General features: G+C 42.2%; 1 protein-coding gene across 1 annotated transcript; it reads right to left on the bottom strand.

Annotated features, from left to right (window-relative positions):
* Nucleotides 1–1,184: 1,184 nt before the first annotated feature.
* Nucleotides 1,185–20,413, bottom strand: det1 (DET1 partner of COP1 E3 ubiquitin ligase). The gene is made up of 9 exons (XM_080736669.1): nucleotides 20,166–20,413; nucleotides 17,715–17,967; nucleotides 11,279–11,545; nucleotides 8,455–8,667; nucleotides 6,351–6,574; nucleotides 4,491–4,620; nucleotides 3,821–4,011; nucleotides 2,938–3,129; nucleotides 1,185–2,165 (listed from the first exon to the last, which is right to left on the bottom strand). The coding sequence occupies exons 1-9, from the start codon at nucleotides 20,198–20,200 to the stop codon at nucleotides 1,976–1,978; spliced, it is 1,695 nt and encodes a 564-aa protein (XP_080592795.1). The 5' UTR covers nucleotides 20,201–20,413; the 3' UTR covers nucleotides 1,185–1,975.
* Between the last annotated feature and the right edge of the window lie 900 nt (nucleotides 20,414–21,313).

Raw genomic sequence — 21,313 nt, 5'->3', positions numbered from 1 at the left:
TACATTAGATATAACTAAAACTATGTACTAAGTATGTAACGGGCGGCAGTGGCTCTGGGGTAGAGTTGCCGTCTTAGAACATGGAGGGTTCCCAGTTCGATCCCGGACTCCCCCACAGTTAGTGTCGAAGAGTCCTTGAGCAAGACTCTGAACCCCTAATTGCTCCCGATGAGTGGGTGTATGAATGGGTGAATGTAATGCACAATCTCTGTAAAGCGCCTTGAATATAAAGGCTCTATATAAATGCACCATTTACACTGTACATGTACAGTTCGAGAGAAAGGCTGTTGCAGGAATCCCATATTTCCACCCATAGGCCAAATCCAAATTTAAGAAATTCACCCTGTTAACAGGCCAGTCATATAAAACGAGAAAAAAGAGAGATTCTTATAAACAAAGTCAGAAAAACAAACGACTCCCAATTAACAATCTAGATAGCCAGCATCAACTAAAGCCTAGAAAGAAGATAGAGGGATACTGGTATCCCTCAAACCACCGGTGCTCATGAAAGTGAAGAGGCACAAAAAATCCAGGTCCAGGCACTCAGGTCAGGTGGATTTTGAAATACAAGGCCTTTATTTGAACGGGCTAGAACATTAAAAAACACCCATGTTCCAGCCCGTTCAAATAAAGGCCTTGTATTTCAAAATCCAACTGAGTGCCTGGACCTGGATTTTCTTGTGCCTCTGTGGCACATTTTGTCCTCTTTTGCTCATCAACTACCGCCTGTTAGACATAACTAACAATGTTTCAAGTTTATAATAAATCACTCAAGTGCAGTTTTTGTGGCCATTTGTCTGATCTCTAGACCCCTTTTGTCAAGCAAGACATTTTTCTTAACACAATCATATAATAAAAATAGGCATCTTCTCCATAAAAAGCACAACTGGATATGAAGCAACAATGTTGCCATTGTCTCAGCAAAACAATATCTCCATTTAAAGTGTCTTCATTTCCCCCACTGCAGGGCTTTTGCACATTCATAAGTGCATGGACAAATGTTGTTTCTCACAACAGATGTCAAGGCAACATTCCAAACTCGAGAATTAGAAATACTAGGTTGTCTGCTGCTACTGTAAGTGAAACCAATGCCACTTTTTAGGATGAGTAAAAACTGTTAAACAGTGTATAACATTTATACCATTTTATTGACACACAACCATCCATTCCAATAAGACGTAAAATAAAAAAATAATAAAACAGAAAATCCATGTAAAAATGATTAGATTTAAAATATTTATAAAAAAAAGGAATGTCATCTATATAGCCCCTTTTCCGGCTCCTAGAGATAGTATATTTATTTCACCTGGTGGTAGGGGTTTTGTATGCAGATCTGCAATCTGGCTAGCCATCGTCAAAAAAGTTCCTTTTCTCTCATCAGTGAGTCTGTTCTTGAGAGATTAGCAGATCCGTGACAAACTAAGCAGCTATCCAAGTGTGATTATGAGTGGATGGTGAGGGGGATATTTAAAAGAAAACAAATGTCTTTGGAGTCTGGACCCTTCTGAGCGGCCCAACGACCAGCAGCTTCCACCTACATCCCACATCAATCACTTCCCCCACCTCTCCATTTACACCTCCATCAGCCTCCGTCCCCTACAGGGTCCTCTTTGTTCTGAGGAGGAGAGGACGGGGGGATGCAAGAGGGAGAGGTGCAATTACTGCTTTCTCTCCCAGGGAGAGAAAGAGCAGAAGGAGAGCCACAACTGTTTGACTGAAGAGGGAGAGGAATGGGGAGAAGGGTTAAGCATGACGTTCTCCTCTGATGCCTCATGGAGGCCAGAGACAACAGCTGCTCTGCTGCTGTTTGTTTGTAGGAGAATAAGGGAGAGCGATGTGTAGCCGTCTAATCCTCAAAAGGCTGGTCATACTGGCCCTAAACGGCTGAGGGAAAAAGTGTCTGAACGTCTGCGGGCTGCAAAAGTTGTGTTTTGCCACCGCGCGCACACTCTAGAACCCACAAGACCTTCCTGCTTCATACGCACACGTGCCTCATGTGGAAGTTGACGACGTACTCTGCGTTGGTGCGCTGGACGGAGATGGCGAAGGGCTCAAAGGGATGGAAGGTAAAAGCCACCAGACGACGCACAGTGTGGTTGACTGGCCGGCCCAACAGGCCTGCTTGGATCTTGAACTTCAGGAGGCCTGAGTCCCGTGCATAGAACCTAGAGGGAAGGAAAAGCAAGGGGATGGTCACTCTGTAGTGTCTGTTAACGCTTTTGTCAAGACCTACTATTTACTCAATTGTTCATATCGGTTGCTTAGAGGTAGTTGCATACCAAATAAGGCCCATTTAACAGCACCTCTAGTCTTAGTAAAACATTAAATCAAACCCAGTTTGAAGTGGAGCGGTGCATTTGAGCAGTTCATTTCATTAAGCTATACCCTGTGTGTGCGAGTGTGTGTATGTGTTGGCTGCGTTGCAAGCTTGTAGATCCATCGGCAATTTCCAAAGTGTACGGGGGCAGTGCTACTAGTAGTAACATTAGCATTACCTGAGTTCGAAGACAGCCCTAATAGGTTTATAATAATTTTTCCAGTGTTGTCATAAAGTGACAATCTTTGCAGCAGGAATATTGATCACGGGCACAACATTCCACAAGCATTCTTTATAAACAGACAAAATAGGATTGGCCCGTTAGCCACCAGTTTACGTGATCGCAATATCTCATCCACTGTTCACCTCCCCATTTGGGAAAAAAGCCTGTATCTCACCTCCATTGTTCTCCTCTGCATTTTTGGCCAGAAATGCTATATTCAACGGCCCATAAATATATAACTGATGATTGAAATGAAAACATCAGGGGATCGATCAACATCTCTAAATATTCTGTGACTATTGAAAGGCTGGGATTTTTATTTACTCTGGCAGCGCATGAGTTAAAGCTTAACAGTTTGAGCATCACTGACTGACACCATGTGGAATGGTTTCAGTACCTTATAGGGTGGTCCCCACAGGTCTTGGGCCTCTCCATCACAGAAACCCACTTGTCATCGTAGCTGAAGAGAGAGAGATCCAGGTAAGGGCTGCTGCTGTAGGACTGGGCACTGATGGGCAGCTGGCCCAGCAGCCGACGCACAGCCTCCGTGTGTCCACCATACTTAGCATTCACTATGGTGTCTTTAAACCTGGGGACGAGGACAGAGGCACTTCAGGTCAATTCAACAAGTCTTTTTTTTTACTTTATAATTTTTATCCCACGATTTTGCAACGCATTTTTCACCCAGTGCCAATTATCTAATGTAATCCTGGGCGATACACTCCCTCTGCCAACCTTGGGAGAGCAACGGACTGCCTCGTGCTTCCTTCTATGCATGACTAGTCCAAGCCGCTTCTTTTCACCTGACAGGGAGGAGTTTCCCTGGTTGGACGTAGCACGTGGAAGGAACACGTTATTCCAATCAGTTCCTTTCCCCTCCATCAGGCACCCCGGCTGTTCAGGGGGAGGCAGTATAGAGACCAGCATTACTGCATGTTTTTGTGAGGGTACATTTTTACCCTAGGTGACACGGGGAGAACAAGTAAACTCCACTTAGGGTATGGGCACTGATGACGCGGAGGAGGGAACACGCCCCCAGCACCCACAGCATCCCCCTGCGGGAATCGAACCCAGGACCTTCTAGCTGTGAGGCGACAGTGCAACCGACTGTACCACCGTGCCCCCCGGTCAATTCAACAAGTCTGACAACAATACAAGAAAAGCACCCCACCCTCCGGGTCCCACACCCACACCCACACCCACACCCACACCCCCACACACACACACACACACACACACACACACACACACACACACACACACACACACACAGACAGTACCTTCTCTGGACCTGTCGTGCGTAGTTGTTGGAGGAGGCTGAGCAGGGGAATTGGACAGCCTGGCTGTGGAGGGTGGCGTTCCTGAACAGGTCACAGAAATTCTCAAACAGCTCCAGCAGCTGGTCAGAGGTATTCTCAAACACGGCCAGCACCTCTGTAGACACCATGTTATACACCACGAAAAATGAAGGCTGGGAGAAATGAAAAGGGAGAGAGAGAGAGGGCAGAGTGTACTTTATGCAACGTATTACGATTAGCGGTAACCACAATGAGATCGTTGCTGTCGGGTAGAAACCTTGTATCTCCATAATTCAACTTTTTATGTCTCTTCATAAACTAATGCCCTACTTTGGCATACTAAAGGGTCACACAAAAGTAGCAAAATTAGACGATCTAAGCTCACAACGCAGTGTGGCGCATTGATCTCTATCGTAACTATCGACTCCTTCAGGTTGGTCAGCTGGGAGGGATACTGCATTTCTCTGCAGGTGTTGCGCCCTTCTTGTGAAACTCCTCACTGTCAGGTGAAAAGAAATGACTGGCAAACAGTAGGGGTTGGCAGTGACAGGGACTAGACACGTGGGGGGAATAAGAATGACTAAATTGATGAAATAATGAGGAAAAACTCAAGGAGTTGAAAGAAAAGTGTTGAGCGTGTGTGTGTTCCAACCTGTGAGGGGTCTGTGACCCTGAGTGTGACCACATCTTCACTGGTATATTTAATGAAGAGGTGGTGTTCATCTAACAACTGCATCTTCCACATCCTCAGACTCCTCAACTGATCAAAGAACTGAAAGAACCTAAACACACACAGACACACCTATTGAACACAAGAGGCCACTGAAACATAAAGAAAATTACCCTAAAAGAATAATCAAAAGGTTTCCATTTATCAACAGAGAGTTCATTCATTTCTATTACAGCAGTTGATTACTTTTGATAATTTGTTGATCTTACTACTGTTTATTATCTCAGACAGATCAGGAGGCTGCGATTATGTTTTGTGTGGGAGTGAGTCAAGTCATTCAGTCGGTCCCTGGCCCGTTGGGCCCTCAGAGGGTCAGCAGTGTAAACAAACATTCACACGTCGTCCACAGCAGGACAACATGTGTACTTCACCTACTGGATGATGAAGAAGGACGAAGGTAGCCATGACCTATACACAAGTCTGTCCTCTCTGTCAAAAATAATACATTTATATATTAGCGGGGAAAAAAGTAACTTTTGGTTTAAGCTGACTAACAGAGCCACAGACCTCTTAGGATTTAATTTATCCTGGTATTGATATAAAATAAGTGGATTGGTATGTCTTTTTTTTACAAAAATAATTTGTAATAATATCTAATCATTTTTAATTTCATCCAGATACTGACACCGTGAAGGAATGATCTTGTAAGTCATGTGACAATGAGCATCATCATCAACAGGTCTTGGATATTCCATATGAAAAACCTTTTGGCTTCAAAAATCTGCGGAGGGGCCTATTGCCTCAAATAATTGTCCTAGTATCTTGAACGAAACATCCAATCAACCCCAAATGGGAATTGCAAGTCGAGGGGTCTCTAAAGCGCACCTCAAAATTGCTTTCACTTCTGCCCATAGCCACAAATGAAATGCAGCCGCACCCCAGCTTCCAAGTGTCCTGATGACTGCAACACATGACTTACACAGCCTTGGCTAGGCAACGCAGCCTGCTAGAGATATGCACTCAGCGGGGCAGAGTTTCTTCTGAATTGGAGGAAGAAAAGCTAACCGTTTGTAACTGGAGGTGTTACCATCCCGCTAAGCCTCTTCCAGGAGTAGAAAAGCAGTCCAATTAAGGACATATTCTGTTTCAGAATGCACAACTCACAGGTTCAGAAACACAGCCAGCAAGTTGCCCTGGAGATCAGCTCTAGGATTCTTTTTCTCCGCAGCTCTCAGAAATGTAATAACATGAACCTTATGTTCCCTGTTCTGGGCAAACAGCCTTTAACCAAAAGATAAAATGGTCAAAACCTAAAAACCCATGGAGTATTTCTGGTCCACTGGGGAAGGGACATTGCTTTTACAGCATCACCCTGCTGATGGCAGTTCAGATGGCTATGATGAGTGCATGGGAGAGCCGGATAGCGTATCTTGCTCCAGGACACCTCGACACATAGGGCCCTATTTTCACCAGTGCCTTACCCATTATCCCTAAACATTTCTGCCATTATTTACTCTATTGAAAAACATATATAATAGTTCAAATAGCTGATCTACAAGCTCACAACATGTCGATGTAGATCGGCTATTTGAAGTATTTTAAAATGTTTTTCAAAATAGTGAAAAAATGCAAAGAAGTTTACGGATAAGGGGTAAGGCACCAACGAAAATATACTCTCCGAGCCGGGCTCTGTCCTGATTGCCTCTCGACCTACTCAGGTATGGTCACCTGCTAAAGCGGTTATCTAATTAATATTCAAGTGTGACCCACAGCATGCGATACAATTTTTGTGTTTTAATCTTCGGTGAACAAATAAGCAAGATGGAGGAAAAGTGATGAAACCTCCTCTTTGCTGTGGCACTGCCGTCCTGCTCTGCCCTCTTCCACAGATAGACCAGCAGTCTGTGTTTGAGGGAGTTGATGGTTTTGTCTGTGTAGAGGCGGGGTAAACCAGGCTGACCCTCAGGCTGAGCCTCCGTGTAAACAGCAGAGAGAGTCAGGAGGTCGTCTTCGTAACAGAAGCGACCAATAGTTCTCACGTCCAGGAACGTCCCCTCTGGAGTCACCTGCGGGTGGGGAGGGCATGAGGAAGACAAAGACATGTGAGAAGACAAAAAGGCATCGTTTTCTTTGTTAGATCTTGTGTATGAGCAGAGTAGAGTTTTTTTTCGTTCTGGTTTACTGAGACATTGTAGCAGCAATAATAATTGTTAAGTTACTACGAAAACCTCCACCGGCTGTCTGTCAGTCCGTCAGTCAGTCCCTCTGTCGATCACGTCACGTCACACTTTTGGCCCTACTCTTATCTCCGGCACCGTTGCCCCTATACATGCCAAACGTTGCACACACACTCCTTGGCTGGCAAACCACAACCTGATTTCTCACATGCCCCTCTTCTAGCGCCACCATGAGGTTGCTTTTTGCAGACAACATTAATTACACCCTCCAGAAAAACGCGATTATGCGATCGCAGAATTTCCCGCAATAATCAATAAATGCCGCTGATTATGCGGGGGCTCGCATGATTTCACAATCCCCGCATATTCACCGCATATTTCCGCGGAAAATATGCGAAATATGCGGGCATCGCTTGATTTCACAATCCCCGCACTTTTTCGCATAAAAGTATAGTCATGCTTCACCGTTCAATCACGTTCAGACACAAAACAGAAGCAAAACAATGATGCGCTGAGAAACACGTGGCTCCTCTCTCTCTCTCTGTGTGTGTGTGTGTGTGTGTGTGTGTGTGTGTGTGTGTGTGTGTGTGTGCCGTGCGATTGCGTGCATGCTGCACCGTGAGAACTGGAGGCAGACAGAGAGAGAGATGCAGGCATAATGTAGGCTATACGGTATGAGCGTTGGCCCTCGCCAACGTGACGCTAGAATAACACACTCTTCCTCGGTCCTCAAACTTCAAGAAATGACAAATTACTTGTTTTGAGGTCTCCATTGTACTCCGTTTGAAACGTTGTGTCGTTGCCGTTCAAAGCAAACGAGCACCTCTCCGAAAAAAAGTAGCACGCAGTATTCCATGGATGGATAGGAACAGCAATTGAATGCATAACATTTTAATCCCTTAAATCCCTTTAGAGAGAGCAAAACCACATAAATAAACCAGAGTTTTGCTTTAGCAGTGAGCTGTATCCTTAGCAATCGCATAGGCCATAGGGTAATTATTTTTGCCTTGATGTAGCCCATTAAGGTAATTAAATTGCAGATATTTGACAGAGGTTTGCTTTTTTGCCTTGAAAATAATGAAAGGCAGTCAAAAAAGTCTGTTTTGCATTTCTCAATTCACTCAAGGACCCTTAAATTCGTGTTTTGACTACTTTGATGACTACTTAGTGATGTTGTGAGCTTGTAGATTGTCTATTTCCAAATAGCCAGTGTACTGTATATTAAAGTGGTTTAATTAATAGTTATCAATTTTTATTATAATATGTATATATACTGTACATAGGCTATAAATATGTTTTTTAAGTTCCCGCATATTTCGCATAATTTCGCATTTAATCGCAACTTTCACAAGTTCCCGCATATTTCGCATAGTTTCGCATTGTCATCGCATAAATTCACACAAAAACCCTGCATAATTCACCGCATAATCAAGGATTTTTGCCCGCAAAATCAAGGATTTTAGCCCGCATAATCAAGGATTTTTGCCCGCGTTTTTCTGGAGGGTCTAATTAATGGACATTTACAGGCCAATTTGTGTATACATGCGACCTGATGGTCGCTTATCTCCCGATTAGGAAGTCTTACTGGTAATCACAATAATATCGTTCACCTCAAAGAAGCAATTAAACACAGAATATATAGCAGTTGTATTACTGTACATTGTATCAATGTTGAGGCATGACCATCACACACAGTTTTACAATCAATCTGACTACTGAAACTACAGCTTTCGCCTGGATAAAAGCATGAGTAATGTTTGTCCATTCACCTGAAAGACGTGTATGGTCTGCTGCTGGACCGACAGCACAGCCAGGATGTTCCTGTAAAGGTAGAGCCCCTGGTTGTGGGAGAGGATGATCTTGTCACACTTAAAGGACCTGGTGTCACACAGCCGGCCTGTGTGGAGGTCGATGATGTGGAGGGAGTAGTCCTCTAGGGGAGACCGCGGGTTGGGAGTCACCGACTCGTTGTTGCGGTACACCTGGTTAAGAGACAAAAACCCACATTCATACCGGTCAATGTTGTGCAGATCGCCTAGCAGTGTTGATTTTGTCGACTAAAACTGACGAAAAATGTTTGTCGACTGCGTTTTTTTCACTGACAAAAACCACATAAAAACGAAATAAAAACTAAGCTGTGATGACTAAAACTAAGACTAAATATATTGACAATTTCGTCAACAAAATAAAAACTAGACTAAAACGTTAGGGAGGGGACTAGTGCTGAAGAGAGTCATTTTATGTTTGGTTGCTCTTAGGTGTTGCATGCTGAAAATAGCAGATCTACAAGCTCACAACGCGTCGCGCTGCGACGTGTTGTGAGCTTGAAGATCGGCTATTTTCAGCACGCAATCAAGTGTAAAATCAGTCATTACGATGACATCAAGGCCTGCCAAAAATACATTTCAGTTGACTAAATCAACTGTAGATTTAGTCGCCATAAAATCTTATATTTAGTCGACTAAAATTTTACTAAAACTAAAACTTTTCAGGAGACTAAAATTAAATTACATTTTAATCAAAAGACTATGACTGAAACTAAATCAAAATTTGCTGTCAAAAACAACACCGTCGCCTAGGCCAGGTGTATTCAACTAGATTAGGCAGGGGGCCACAATTGTAAAATGACTTGAAGTCAGGGGCCACAAGACTGTTACAACCAAAATGAACAAATGTTCACGGTTAACAGTTTGACCGTTTGTTGTGTGCTATACTGTAGGTCTGATAGGACACAACAATGGACATGCTGTGTCCATTATATAACTTATTAGGGCCTGATTTATACTGCATTCATGCATTTTGATGCAAATAGGATAATGTCTGTGGCAGTCAGTTATAGTGTACAGGCTTTGATTTTGATATTAAGAAAATAGGAAGTAGATATTTCAGTTTGTTCTATGCACGGATCCCTGGCATGGACGGGCGCGTCTGTGAGAAAAATATTGGAGACAGACTTGCAAGGTGAAGTGTTTACATGTTCGTATGAATGAAAGGTTTTTGCATTTTGGTTATGTCTGAGGCCTGAGCACTCAGCTGATGAGAGCACAGGCTGTTATGTGTTTCATTAACCATTAGTTGAGAGCTCTAGCATCTTTCAGACCAGACCGCTATTTAGGATGAAAGAAACATACTGTGTAAAACCCTCAAGTGAATGAAGATGGATGGACAGTGCACTGCAGATGGAGAATTTCTTTTTTTCATGTAATGGATAACATCCTCTCAAAATCCAGAAATAGTTGCTACAAATGGATGGAGATGGCATGTGATGAACGGACTGCACTTAAAACTCATCTGTTGCTACCTGGCTACATGAAAAAAATATAAAATAAAACAAATTAATTGAAAGCTACATCATTTTGAAAGTACTGAGATGTACAGAAGTAGTAAAAGTACACATCATTTCTGGCTGTTTTGTCTTAATACTGTACTTTTGATAATTATTGTACTTTTACTTTTGATACATTTTAACACCAGATACCTTTCTACGTGTGAACTGCAACACTTTGACCCAAGCCAAGTTATTTTCTTAAGGAAGAGTTTAACTTTTACAATAGTGAAACATCTGTAAGATAAGATATCTGTACTTTTACTCAAATAATGCCTTTCAAGTATATGTGCCACTGTTTTTTTCCCCGCCATGTTTAACGTGTAAGAAATCATGAAGCTGTTGCACCTTTGTTACATGGCTGGACAGCTACCTTCGCACCATAAAAGTAATAAAATAATAAATATTTGGAATCTGGAATGGGGCCACAAGAAAGCTCCCCAGGGGCCGGATTTGGCCCACGGGCCACCAGTTGAATATCACTGGCCTAGGCTTTAGGACACAACACTCCTTAACCTCTTGAACCCCATTGCCCCTGCCGGCGGGGGCAAAAGGTGTTGACCTCTGAACAGCTGTCAATAAATGTCAATAAATCAATAGAGACCAAATCAAACTACAATTTCATTGTTGATTATTGTTACAGTGGGCCTAGATCATAGTAATCAGCTGCCATTGTACGTTTCATCCATACATTACTCATATTACAGTATTATTATTACTACTTATTGTTACTAGTTTTTATCATTTTTCACCCTATACTTTAACATTTCAAATATTACAGCACTACTCTCACTAAAACATCTGTAGAGTTTACATAGTTTGAAATATATTCATACAACTTTGCCTATCAATTGATGACACTTTGGTGAACAATTTTTCTATTCAATTATATATGTTTTCAATGAGGTCTTGAGGCTCATTCACTATTCAGAATGCAAAAATTCCATAGGAGGAGGTCTTTTTCAATCATCTTTTCCTAGGTAAATGATCACAGCAGGACAATTTGGTAAGAGAAATGTTATTATTTACACTGCATTTGTGAATTCTTTGTGTTTTAATCTTCGGTGAAGAAATAAAGTCAAGAGTAGCCACAATCATTGTAGTTTTGTGTCCACAACTGTTCCAATTTGGGCATACATTTTAGGCGGATTTTTCCCCTGGACACCCCTGGGGCGTAACAGGTTAAAACAGACAATTAAACCACATATTGACCTATAGTAAAGAACAAAATGAAGGTGAAGACTAGAGTTTGTGAAACGTAACCGTACCTCAAAAAAGTATGGCGGCGGCTCTTCAGGGACATACGCAGCTGACCCAACAATGACATAGCGACAGTCATCTGTGAAAAGACTACACTCCCGATTGAGGTGCTCCCCGTTAGACGCCACATTAGTGACATGGAGCAAGGAGAAGAAGCGCTCAAACAGGCGGCCACGGATGTTGAGGGAGCGCTGGTCATTGGCCGTGGAGAGCGTCTCACCCTCCTGCCCTCTCAGCAGGTCCTGGGCTGCCTGGCAGCCCTGGTACTCATAGATCTGTGGGAGAAACATGGATGTCAGGAGGCAGTAAGAGATGCCCGTTGTGGTTAAAACACTCCCAGCTGACTTCCACAGAGGTGTGTTGGTTTGTTCCCAACAAACATATCGTCACTGTCGGGCAGAAACCTTGTATCTCCAAGTTTCAAATTTGTATGTTTTTTCGCAAGTAAAGCCCTGCTTCATCATACAAGGTCGTCGCACAAAAGTAGTGAAAACAGCAGATCTACAAGCACACAACGCCTCGCACAGCTGTTTTCACTAGTTTAAATCATTTTTAAAATGATAAATACAAAACAAACGGTTTTGGACATACAAGGTTTCCACCCGACAACGACGATATTCTGTGTAGGGCCCATTAGAATTTACTATTTTGGCATACAGTACCAAACGCTCTTTACCCAGGGGGCAAAGGAAGGTGTGCTGCATTTGCCCCGACATAAAAGGTTGTCCACCAGAAATATTATCTATGACCCAGTAGGATCACAACCTATATGGACAACCCGGTCAATTTGTTCGGAAAAGTTCCAATATGGCCGCCTCAATATTAGCCCCTATTAGTTTTAATGGGGGGTGAATAGGGAAGAAATTTAAACTGAGGGATATTTCCACGAAACTTCACAGGTTGATCAATGGTATACATATGAACATTTTTTGTATTGCAAGTTTCCATGAAATCCAATATGGCCGCCATAACATGGCCTCCATAATGTAAGGACCCAGAAAATAGGTTTTGCCTCTAACTTCTGAACCAGATGAGCTAGAAACGGAAACTTGGTGTCTATTTCATGGTGTCTGACCATGGGAGACTCAATGGAATAGCTAATTTTATTATTGGGTGTGTCTGGACCTTTATTGTGCATATTTGCAAGATGGTGGATTCCCAAAATAGAGCTTTAACATAATTTCTACCATGATTGTTGACTGCTTTTGCAAATACAAGCAATATGAATCCATTTGCTAAGATTTATGGCACAGAAGGGACCTGTATTATTCTTGAGTTTGCATGTTGTCAAAATGGCTGTAAACGAGATATTATATTTCCTGTCCGATTCTACTTGTAGCAATGACTTCAGATAAAATCAGAGACCAAAACAATGTATCTTAGAATTTTTATTTTTATTTTAAAAATTATTAAAAAAAGAGAGAGATTATCTCAATGAAATGAATGCAACTGCCTTTTTGGGTCTTTCACACATAGACATGCACATGCTTTCCAACAACTTCAGCTTCAGGGAAATTATAATGAACACATGATTAAAACAGGCTGCATTATAATGCAAATAATTGCTAGTCACTATCACTGTCATGTGTACCTACCTATCCTGCATCTTGTCTCCAGTCCTTGGCAACGACACCCCAAGTAGCATGCAATTCCCTTCTTCGCACATGAAGTTCAATCACCCGAGAGAGACTTGGAGTAGAACCGCTGCTCCTTCACTTGGAAAGGAGTCAGCTTAGGTGGTTCGGGCATCTAGTACGGATGCCCCCCGAGCGCCTTCCTAGGAAGGTCCTCGATGCACGTCCCACTGGGAGGAGACCCCGTGGCAGACCTAAGACCAGATGGAAGGATTATATCTCCAGACTGGCCTGGGAACGCCTCGGTATACTCCCAGAGGGAGTGGAGGAAGTTACTCAGGATAAGGAAATCTGGAAGTCTCAGTTGGAACCGTTACCCCCGCGACCCGATTCCGGATAAGCGGTTGAAGATGGATGGATGGATGGATGGCACATGAACAGTTTTTCTGGCAGCCTTTGATACAGCTTCATGATATTGCCTTGTCCATTGATATAGGACAGGCTGGCTCTGTAGATGGACAGGGGACTGCCTTCCCATCACTGAGAGACCATCCATATTCAGTGAAGCAAGGGATGTCTGGCTTCGCGATGTGTGCAGTTTTATCTATTATGGCTGCAAGAGCAGCTCTTTTCAGGTGCAGGCCAAAGGCATTTTCTGTAGGTGGCAGCAGCTTCAACAGGGTTGATCGGTTATTTAGGAACTTGTACACTCTCAGCTTTGCCAGGTCAAAGTCCTCCGAATGGTCAGCTTTTGATGCATATACAGCTATCGTGAGGTCTCTAGCCTGATTCTTGACATCCTCTGAGAGGGAATAAGAGGAATTTTCACCAAACTCCTGAAGTGCAGGGAGATCTAGACCCATGCTGGTCTTGAACCATGCCTTCTTTCCAGTGAAAAAGGGATAGCTGGTGGTATCTCTGCCACTCAGGCTGTGAATAAAGGGCAGGGCACGACACTGTGCGAGTCCAAGGGCTGAGACCATGTGATGGATAGGAAGATATGCATCCTGCTCTGTTCTCACTAGGGATGTTCCTAGCGACTAATTTCACTGACGTGTACACGACCGTTTTGTAATCGAATACACGATTAATCTAAAATTAATTGTTATTATTTTTTTTATTGTAATTTCACACAGAAAATAGCCAAAACTGAGCACTTCGATCTATTAGGGCAAACCTCGTTTGAAAAAAGTATCAAGAGTATATAAAAGCCTTTTAAAATGTTATATAATATTGAAATCTTGCTCAAATTTATCAATTACGTCATTGCGTGAATCTGGGTCAGTAATAATTAGCGCATCAGTCTCAGCTGGGTCGCTAGACTCGCTATAACAGCTGATGTCTGTCTGACTGGAGTCGCTATAGTAATGAGCAACAGCTTTGTTCAAAGTTAGCTACATAATGGTATTCCATACTCAGCCAATGTATGATTAAGCATTCTCCTTGGCATGTTCTCACCTCAAAATATGGATTAATTCATGGACCGGATCACAGATGCAGCGTGCAGGCGAGTGATTCACATCCAGTATGTTTAAGATACACGTCGCTTAATTGCCATTAATTTACTTGCGCAGCGGACAGCCTGCCTGGTGTGTGGCTGCGTGTCAGCGCGACCACTGCAGCGCGCAACAGTCAGTCAGACTGTCACACAGACAGGCATGCTCCGCAAATCAACCAAGGGATTGCTTAATTTGCTTGTTAAAAAGTAACATTTTATTAAGACAAGACAGTAATATGGGCGCAGAGTTTAAATGTTTAATAAAGTTAATATCTCAATAATTAAAAATATATTTAATAGAATAATCGAATTGTATTTTCAAAACGAATAGTGGTTTTCAAACCGTGTACACGGATAACCGTGTACACGCGCACATCCCTAGTTCTCACCCACAGCTCTGGAAGGTCTACTCTAGGAGGTGGGTGGCAGCTAGGGTTGGGATCCGTTTGGTTTGAACCGATTCCGAGCCTTTTTCGGGTACCCCTTTTCGGTTCCGGGTAGAACCGGTTCCTAAAACGGTTCCGGAAGTTCTCATATACTGTATATATATATATAGGCATATGTGTATAAATATTTTTATATGAGATACTTAAAGTGTGGTTCCAGTGGAAATAAGCCTCGGCTTTCCAGGATCTCCTTTTAGTTGACCTTGTACCAGTGATTTGTCATGAAACTGTACTTTTTTTCTATTGCAAACTTCTAATAAATTATTCAATCAATTAATATAGGCATATGTGTATATGCCTATATAGATATAGATCTATCTTTCATAATTATTATAATAAAGTGATTCCCTGTTTACTACAGCAACTTATATAACTACTATTTCAACTTAACCACAATAAAAATGCATGGTTAAGGGTGGACTTTCAAATAGTGGAGAATACATGGTTATTTAACAATGAATAGCTGATCTGGTATCTACAAGCTCACAACGCGTCGCACACGACGTGCTGTGAGCTTGTAGATCGGCTAGTCTTTCGTTGTCATCCTCATCCCAGCTGCTACCAGTGTGAAAGCTGAACCTCAGACAAACGTCGCGTCCATCATATGCAACACCATGAATGAAGTACCAGCCGAGTGAATTGTACATTGCGCTACGTGGTTAGCAACTAGCTGCTAGGCTACTGAAGAAAGTGAAACGGCAGGCGTCAGCTGCAGTCACTGGTACAGAGTTTAGGAGACTGCACATTTGCAGGAAAGGATTGCACTGCATTTTGTTCACTTTGCATTCGTTTTTTCCTCTCTTGTAAAGTGCAACCACAATCGTGAGTAGTTTTGCTGCTGCGCTAACGTTAGCTCCGTCTGTCTCGAAGGATACTAGCATTCTGATCCTGGATCAGCTGTTGTAGACTCTGCTTTGAGTGGGCGTATCCACCTTGCTCACACATGTAGCGAGACGTCACCACAGTCGCTTGAAATGCACACAGCTGGTCCAAATGAACGCTCATGAAAAATTCCAGGAACCGTTATAGGAACCGGTCATGAAAATATGATGGAACCGGCTCCGGTTCCTCAATTTCGGAATCGGGTACCCGAAGAACCGGTTCCGGATCCCAACCCTAGTGGCAGCATGATATAGATGCCTATATCATGCTGCCGCCATGGGAAGGCAGTCCCCTGTCCATCTACAGAGCCAGCCTGGCCTATATCAATGGACAAGGCAATATCATGTAGCTGTATCAAAGGCTGCCAGAAAAACTGTTCATGTGCGAAGAAGGGAATTGCATGCTACTTGGGGTGTCGTTGCCAAGGACTGGAGACAAGATGCAGCAGGATAGGTACACATGACAGTGATAGTGACTAGCAATTATTTGCATTATAATGCAGCCTGTTTTAATCATGTGTTCATTATAATTTCCCTGAAGCTGAAGTTGTTGGAAAGCATGTGCATGTCTATGTGTGAAAGACCCAAAAAGGCAGTTGCATTCATTTCATTGAGATAATCTCTCTCTTTTTTATTAATTTTTTAAATAAAAAAATAATTTCTAAGATACATTGTTTTGGTCTCTGATTTTATCTGAAGTCATTGCTACAACTACATACAGTAGAATCGGACAGGAAATATAATATCTCGATTACAGCCATTTTGACAACATGCAAACTCAAGAATAATACAGGTATAAGTCCCTTCTGTGCCATAAATCTTAGCAAATGGATTCATATTGCTTGTATTTGCAAAAGCAGTCAACAATCATGGTAGAAATTATGTTAAAGCTCTATTTTGGGAGTCCACCATCTTGCAAATATGCACAATAAAGGTCCAGACACACCCAATAATAAAATTAGCTATTCCATTGAGTCTCCCATGGTCAGACACCATGAAATAGACACCAAGTTTGCATTTCTAGCTCATCTGGTTCAGAAGTTAGAGCCAAACCTATTTTCTGGGCGCTTATATTATGGAGGCCATGTTATGGCGGCCATATTGGATTTCATGGAAACTTGCAATACAAAAAATGTTCATATGTATACCATTGATCAACCTGTGAAGTTTCGTGGAAATATCCCTCAGTTTAAATTTCTTCCCTATTCACCCCCCATTAAAACTAATAGGGGCTAATATTGAGGCGGCCATATTGGAACTTTTCCGAACAAATTGACCGGGTTGTCCATATAGGTTGTGATCCTACTGGGTCATAGATAATATTTCTGGTGGACAACCTTTTATGTCGGGGCAAATGCAGGTTTCCTAAAAAAAGGCTGGTTTGCCCCCTGGGTACTTATCGAAAGCAAGAGCAAGATATTTGGCAACATATTGATGTGTTAGATTTGAATGTGTAAAACTGAATCCATGACTTATACAGCATGGATGCCAATCAATCACAGATGTTGAATGAATGAGGCCACCATAATAGAGCTCTCAGGAACTACCGTATTTATTTAACAGCATGGGTCTTCAACAGGGGTCCGGGGACCCCTAGGGGGACCTCAGAGTTACTACAGGGGGTCCTCCAAATCTTTGAGTGATAGAAAGTTTTTTTCTCCTTTTTTATATTAACCACTTGAACCATCGTGTCCATATTCTTAGAATTTTAGCCAAAAATAGCAGCTCTACAAGCTCACAACGCCTCACGCTACGAGGCGTTGTGAGCTTGTAGATCGGCTATTTTCGGCAAAGAGGTTTGGTGTAGAGGGGAAAAAGAGCAAGTTTATTAAGTATTGACGGCTCAAGTGGTTATATATCTGAAAACAAGAGTTGACCGATGAATCCAAAATACTTGTGCCGTCAAACATGGGTTATGGGGGGAGGGGGGGGGGGGGTCCCTGGCTCATCTCTCTCTTGACTAAGGGGTCCTTGGCCTGAAAACGTTGAAGACCCATGTTTTACAGGTTTAAGCAAAAGTGGCAAGGAGGTTTGTGTCTTCTTACCTCTAGAGAGGTCTGGTCAGAGGAGAAGGCAATAAAGCAGCGTCCGTCTGGGGAGAACTTTCTGAGGAAGCATGGAGGCTTCTCCACGTTGACCACAGTGAAGTTGGGGAAGAGGTTCTGGTGGAAGCAGCGCACGCGGTACCAGTGGGCTCCAGCCCGGCCCGAGCAGATCCTGCGCCTCTCCAGACGATGGACCACGTTCTGATTCTGGATCCGTCTGGGCTTTAAGGTCTGAGTGTCCTCATCCATAATCCTGATTAGATGATGATAATAAATTATAATACATTATAATAATGATAATGTGAAACATGTAGAATAGATAACACAGGGGCACCCGCTGGCCTAGTGGTCAAGGCGCATACCACATACTAGGCTATGATGCCTGCTGGTGTCGCCGGTTCGATTCCCGATCCGGAATACCTTTGCCACATGTCATTCCCCATCTCTCTCCCCATTTCCTGTCAGTCTACTATCCTATCAAATAAAGGCATAAAAAGCCCAAAAACAAATCTTTACAAAAAAAGAATAGATAACACAAAATACTGCAGTGCAGTGAGAAAACATTTACAGTTTTATCAAACAGTAACATTTTTATTTGAAGTTCTAGTGTTGAAGTTTGGAAGCGCTCATTTTCCATAACAAAACGTCCTGCTTTCTCCTGCATTATGTGCAATTTAGAAACAGGTGGTACACAGGACCATTGAGTAATTTCCCACTAGCGCTTCCAAAACTCCAGAGTCCCAACACTGCCATGGCTACACGGAGCTGGATATTTCTGAATCTAGACATTTTTTTGTGCTGTTGGGGCTTGCAGCCACATGAAGCTGGATATTTCGGCCGCAAAACTGGATATTTTTTAAACCAGATAAATAAGTGGAGAGATTGAAAAATATCCGATTCACTGGATCCGTGTAGACAGGGAACCTGGATATCTCTGAAGACTTTACTGTGTGTGTGCTTGTTAGACCTAGATATCTCTGTCGTGTGGACCTAGATATTTTTCTATGTGGATATCTGAAAAACCGGGATATATGAAATATCCAGCTCCGTGTGGACCTAGATATTTTTCTATGTGGATATCTGAAAAAAACAGGATATATGAAAAATCCAGCTCTGTGTAGCCATGGCCTTAATCCTCTGCACGCAATTTCTTGACAGAAGGTAGCTCATAACATGTGTATGGTGGATTTTAACAAACAAAGACTTTGCAGATAACAAGAGGATAATTCAAGCTTTCCGTACAGCTGCAATGTTGGAGAGTTTAATATTGTTTAGGTTTAATACAATCAGATAGGACTTTTCTGTTTGGATGCATGGGCAGCCAAAGGTAATTCTTTTTGTAAATCTAGAGTTACAGTTTGCGTCTAGTTTCTGCATGAGGTTGGTTTGCTTCATTGACAATCAACAAGCGCACACGCAAGCATATGCACACACACGCGCGCGCACACACACACACACACAGACACACACACACACACACACACACACACACACACACACACACACACACACACACACAGCATTGGTTCTTAAAGTGGGGTCCAGGGAACCCCAGGAGTCCTTCAGGGAGTTCCAGGGGGTCCCCAGCTAAATGATAGTTAGGAACCAAATGTACCCTTATGGGTATGTATTAAATGGGGGTCCGTAGCCTAAATATTGCATGCATGTCAAAATTAAAATGGTTGAGAATCACTGCTTAAGAGTCCTAAAAATATTCTCTTATATGGAGGTCCCTGCCATATCTTTTCAAATGGGGGTTCCGCAGGCTGATAAGTGTCAATTTTGGGGGTTCTTGACATGAACCAGTGCCATACAGGTACAATGAAATGGATACTCAGTTGATCAGTGGTTCCCAAACCTTTTAGCCTGTGACCCAAAAGAGAAATTAGACGTTTGCCCCGGACCCAAACTAGTTAAAATAGCCGATCTATACAAGCTTTAAAAAAAAAAGGTGTTTTCTAATTTATGAAATTTCTTTTTTTGGGAATGTTTATTTTTACATATAGTATACACATTTTGAATATTATAAATGAAAAAACAAAAAACAGAAGGATGGGTCCCGAGGACTGTTTGGGAACAGTGATATAGATTAATTGAGTTTTGTTTGATTGAACAAATTATTAGTTGCTCCCAGTTTGATGACAGCACAAATCACTGGTACAAGGTCAAGGTCAACTAAAAGGAGATCCTAGAAAGCTCTCACTTTATGTATCTCATATAACATTGAAAGACAGACGGATAGAAGTAGAACATAGTACTTTATCTAGGATAACATCAATTTCAACAGCAGAAAAGGAGACAGAACAGGACAGTTCACTGATACATGGTCAACTAAAAGGATAAAACGCACAAGAAAGCTGTTATGCTTGTTTAAATTGGGGTCCCTTTGTGCTCAATTCATACAAAATATCACCATACAGGACGGTACAATAATGATATGTGAATACTCACTTGTTGGTTTGCACGGCTGGTTTGCAGCCTGTCATAATCCAGTGATTGTACCAGCAGATCTCCAAAGTTCAGCTGATGCTGTTAGCATTGTCGCTAGTTTTTAGCCAGTTTACACACTAGTCCCTCGAAAAGAACATGTTCGCTACCCTTATTCTTTAAAGTACAAAGGCGACAAACCGACGACGACATATGTATACATATATATGTGGTTTTATAATGGATAACATAAGAACATCTTCCGAAAAGCTGCTAAATAAAAAGCTAAACGTTTTGTGTCAGCTGCAGCACTGAGCTCTGAGTGGTAAACATTGGACCGTAGAAGAAGAGAGCTAACTGAACTCTGTTGCAGTTTCTAAGTAGCGTTTTTGGCTTCCTTTGCTAACAGCGTCACTACATCCTATATAGGTTGGAAAGGGTAATGCATGTTGCAATGTTCAGCTACTGTATGACCACTGACCAGACCTCCAGTGATGGAAAAAGTAGGGGAGAGCCTGCACGATTGTAACGTTTTTCATATTTCAATATTTTACTCAGAGATTCTTTTACCTACATAGCCAATATTTTCAGGCAAAGGACCTACACATGTCTGCTATCATAAACCACTTCAAGTTTTTCAATTGATAAAATAGGTCATGAGTTATTAAACCGAGAGTGGACGCTGTTCCGATGTTACATTTGAAGCCCAAATGGGATTAATTGTAACAGCATGATTTACAAATGTAACACAGCTAAAGAACCGCATTAAACAAATGTTTTTTTGTTTAAATCAATTATATTTCATTCAAGCAACTCTTTTACATTGTTTTCATACCAAGGGTGTGATAAGATACTATATCATACTTTAGGAAAATATTAAATATTACAAGATGTACCAGTTTAAGCGTTTGAGTGAATTCCATGGGAAAATACCCAGCTGGCACACGACGTCCGTTGACGTTGATTTTTGGTTGGATTTAGGTCGCGACGTCAGCTAACCAAAATCCAACGTTGGACCAACGTCAACTTCCAACGTTGTATCAACGTATTAATTTGACGTCAATTGACGTTGATATTTGGTTGGTTTTAGGTTGTGTTGGTAACTGACCAATAACCAACGTCTGTTCAACGTATTATCCCAACGTCATCCTGACGTCGAATACTGACATTCT

Source organism: Nannobrachium achirus (genome assembly GCF_963921795.1).
Source record: "Nannobrachium achirus genome assembly, chromosome: 11".
In the NCBI taxonomy this organism is placed as follows: domain Eukaryota; kingdom Metazoa; phylum Chordata; class Actinopteri; order Myctophiformes; family Myctophidae; genus Nannobrachium; species Nannobrachium achirus.
This window is presented reverse-complemented; position numbering and strand designations above follow the sequence as displayed.

Bases quoted from the DNA above. Each gene is read 5' to 3' on its own strand.
- det1 (XM_080736669.1), bottom strand. From the start codon at position 20,200: ATGACAGGCTGCAAACCAGCCGTGCAAACCAACAA. The intron at 4,012-4,490 runs GTTGGAACACAC...CATTTCTCCCAG, and splicing joins GGGTCACAGACCCCTCACAG to CCTTCATTTTTCGTGGTGTA. The intron at 2,166-2,937 runs GTACTGAAACCA...CCTTCCCTCTAG, and splicing joins TGTGGGGACCACCCTATAAG to GTTCTATGCACGGGACTCAG.